This window comes from Aedes aegypti, chromosome 2, assembly GCF_002204515.2.
Source record: "Aedes aegypti strain LVP_AGWG chromosome 2, AaegL5.0 Primary Assembly, whole genome shotgun sequence".
Classification (NCBI taxonomy): domain Eukaryota; kingdom Metazoa; phylum Arthropoda; class Insecta; order Diptera; family Culicidae; genus Aedes; species Aedes aegypti.
Window position 1 is genome coordinate 199,350,601 of NC_035108.1, and position 3,655 is coordinate 199,354,255.

The following is a 3,655-nucleotide window of genomic DNA, read 5'->3' on the forward strand; positions in this document are numbered from 1 at the left end:
ATTTTATAAACATATCGAACATAAGGTTCTAAAGCAAATGGTTGTTAATGGGGTTATAATTAGATATATGAACTAGAAAATTATACAACAGATACAGGAAGTCATACCATGTGTATGGAGTACACTATTACCGATGCCGGGAATTGCCTAGTATCTGTTATTTCCATTAGGTAGCTAAATTATTGCATAGAAGCAGTTATGATGATCTTTATCATTCATTTGCGAATTAGGTTCTTCTATTAGTAGAGTTTTCATTCACCGCAACTAAGTCAAATTTGGTGGTTTTATTACCCAGTCTAACAAAACATCTATGCCTTAACAAGCAATGAATCACCGATACTCGATCTATGCGAGGCTGTGCGTAATAGTGTTTGACGCCTAAAATATATCAAATTTTGTGGTTTACGGTTGACACGATTTCGTTCGCAGTCAACATTATTTGACTATATAAGCTGATATCGGGTCATTTGTGCTTCATACTTCATCAGTTTTTACGATTAGTAGCATTGAGTAGCTGTTGGTGTATTATCCGCAAGCAATGGCCACTGGAAATCGTAAATTGCTTGCCTTGCTGCAGCGCCCCTTGGAGCCTACGTTCTACCCTAAGGACGATGGAAGGACGGTTATTGACCTGCCGGAAAACTATCTCACCGAACGCTACAGGCCAATTGGTGCGAACATTCAGAACCGATTTGGAAACGACGCAGACACCCGAATTCCAGTTCGCAATGTTGGTAGTCCGAATATTGCCTTTGCGGAGGCCATTCCTCGCCGTGGTGGATTTTCCCTGTTTAACCAGAGAGATCGTAGGGTTGCTGGAGATCTAATTTCATTGTTCGTGAATCAACCGGATCCCGAAACGCTGATGGCAGTTGCTGCCTATACACGAGATCGTGTAAATCCAGTCCTGTTCCAGTATGCATTGGCCGTTGCCATCCAACATCGACCGGATACTAGGGAACTTAATATTCCCTCGTTCTTGGAGCTGTTCCCGGATTCGTTTGTAGATCCCTCTGTATTTCCTAAGTTGCGTGAAGAAGGTTCGGTTGTTCAACAGGAGAATCGGGTAGGTTTAAAATGCTTGATCTTGATCTGGTGGAATTAAAACTACTCATCCATTCTGATTGATTTCATAGATGGTCATCGACATTCCGTTGAACTTCACTGCTTCAGAACGCGAAGAGGAACAACGGCTGGCGTTCTTCCGCGAAGATATTGGAGTCAACCTTCATCATTGGCACTGGCATCTGGTGTACCCAGGGGATGGACCCGATGCAGTTGTTCGTAAGGATCGTCGTGGAGAGTTGTTCTATTACATGCACCAACAGCTGATTGCCCGATACAATGTTGAACGTTTCTGTGCACGTCTTGCCCGAGTCCGACCGCTGAACAACCTTCGCGTTCCCATCCCTGAAGGTTACTTCCCAAAGATTATTAGAAGTTTGACCAATCGTGCATTCCCACCGCGTCCTCAAAATCAAATTTTGTCCGATGTCAATCGAGTGGATGACCAGGTGGTTTTCACTATAACGGATTTGGAAAACTGGGAACAACGCATCTCAGACAGTATTGATGCTGGATTTGTGATGGGAGTAAGTACAGTGGATAAATTGTATTTGAAAATATAATAACCTTTCTTTTCAAATTTTCAGATGAATGGTCAACGCATCCCTCTGACAGAACAGAACGGTACTGATATACTAGGTAACATTATGGAACCTTCTTCACTTTCGGTCAACCGTCAATACTATGGAAGCTATCACGGAAATTTGCACAATGTTATTGCATACAGCCACGATCCTGAGGGTCGTTTCTTGGAAGGTTATGGAGTTGTTGGAGAGTTCCAAACGGCCATGAGAGATCCCACCTTCTATCGTTTGCACGCTCAAGTTGATAACATGTTCCATCGCCACAAAAACACTCTGCCACCTTATACGGCCAGTCAACTCAACTACAACGGCGTTCAAATCCAATCTCTTGGAGTTCAGTTAAATCGTGCTAATGCTCCTGCGAACGTATTGCTGACCTATTGGCAACGATCGCAAGTTGATCTGGCCACTGGATTGGACTTTGGGCCACAAGGAAACGTATTTGCCTCGTTCACACATTTGCAGCACGCTCCGTTCACTTTCCGACTGATGGTTAACAATTCTGGCGCAAGACGTCGAGGAACTTGCCGAATCTTCATCGGTCCTAAGACTGACGAACGTAACATTCCACTCACCTATCAGGAGCAACGTATTCTGATGATTGAGCTTGACAAATTCACTGTTACATGTTCGTAGCTAACCTTTGCGTTGTATCAAGCCACTTACTAAGTTTTTCCTATTTCAGTGAACCCTGGTGCCAATTCTATTGTCCGTCGTTCGGAGCAATCTAGCGTGACCATCCCTTACGAGCGTACATTCCGCTCGGTAGCAATGTCCAATCAACCAACTGGCGCTGAACAGTTCCGGTTCTGTAACTGTGGATGGCCATCTCACTTGCTGATTCCCAAGGGTACTCCAGAGGGAATGACCTTCGATCTGTTTGCGATGATTTCCGACTTCACCGGCGATACGGTTAACCAGGAGTTCGATGAAAACGTTGACTGCAATGATTCGCATTCGTTCTGTGGCCTTCGGGATCGTCTGTATCCGGATCGCCGTCCAATGGGTTATCCATTCGACCGTCCTGCCACTGGCGCCACTCGAACCTTGCCGGATTTCATTAGCTCGAACAGCAACATGGCTCTCGCGAACGTACAAATCCGATTCACCAACACTGTAATTGCTAGAACCTGAACAGTTGAAAAATTGAAGAAAATGATGAAATGATTTTGGCTCATATGTATATTTGAAATGAAATTGAATAAATTTATTTATCATGGTGTAAGCATACGTCCAATTAGATAGATATTCTCCACATGTCCTGGATTACTACATATCTCCAGCGAGAGCAAAATTTACCTTTCTCCAGTTTCTCTCCCAGCATCAATGTAGACACTATCTTGCAACTCGAATTTGTATCAGCCGATTGCTACCACTCGACACAGTTTGACCGCTCTCTGTTGTTATCACATGACACCATTATCAAGATACACTCATATGGTCCTCGTTGGTGGCATCGAGCATGTGGCTTTTCGGAGCTCTTGACCCATACTCTGCCCTAACACTACTGCAGTTTGTGCGTGCAGCTTTCAAAAAAGAACCCTGAAAACCGAGATAAATAATGGCAAGAGACCAGCGGAATTGATAATATGTGTGTCACGCGAATGTGGGTTGCGGTGCGATCAAATGTCGTTAGAAAGTCACTCATGAGCACACTGCAATTTGTTGATTAATTGGAGTAAAAGTTAGTTTAGTGGATGAATCTTCAGGCTTACTAGCTGGTTGAGTACAAAAAATACAAATTTGTTAAGCCTTTTTTTTTAATTTCTTCATTAGCATCATTCCAAACATTAGATTCATTACTTATATCTAGGTGTTCTGTGTTATTAGACAATACTATCATCCTAATTTGGTTAAACACATTTAAGGTTTTGTTAACAATTTTGTTAACAACATATTACATTCAATTTGCCGTAGCAATTCAGATTTTTTACAGGTGAGTTGATTTCACCTGACTATAATAGAAAAAAAAAAATGTTTTCAATTTACTTAATCTAAATATATAA

The 3,655-nt window shown here is 42.4% G+C and overlaps 1 protein-coding gene across 1 annotated transcript; it reads left to right on the forward strand.

Annotated features, from left to right (window-relative positions):
• The first annotated feature begins 461 nt into the window (after positions 1 to 461).
• On the forward strand, positions 462 to 2,879 carry LOC5566259 (phenoloxidase 2). The gene is made up of 4 exons (XM_001650589.2): positions 462 to 1,066; positions 1,137 to 1,592; positions 1,653 to 2,277; positions 2,335 to 2,879. The coding sequence occupies exons 1-4, from the start codon at positions 539 to 541 to the stop codon at positions 2,781 to 2,783; spliced, it is 2,058 nt and encodes a 685-aa protein (XP_001650639.2). The 5' UTR covers positions 462 to 538; the 3' UTR covers positions 2,784 to 2,879.
• The last annotated feature ends 776 nt before the right edge of the window (positions 2,880 to 3,655 follow it).

Bases quoted from the DNA above. Each gene is read 5' to 3' on its own strand.
- LOC5566259 (XM_001650589.2), top strand. From the start codon at position 539: ATGGCCACTGGAAATCGTAAATTGCTTGCCTTGCTGCAGCGCCCCTTG. The intron at 1,067-1,136 runs GTAGGTTTAAAA...TTGATTTCATAG, and splicing joins TTGTTCAACAGGAGAATCGG to ATGGTCATCGACATTCCGTT. The intron at 1,593-1,652 runs GTAAGTACAGTG...TCAAATTTTCAG, and splicing joins ATGCTGGATTTGTGATGGGA to ATGAATGGTCAACGCATCCC.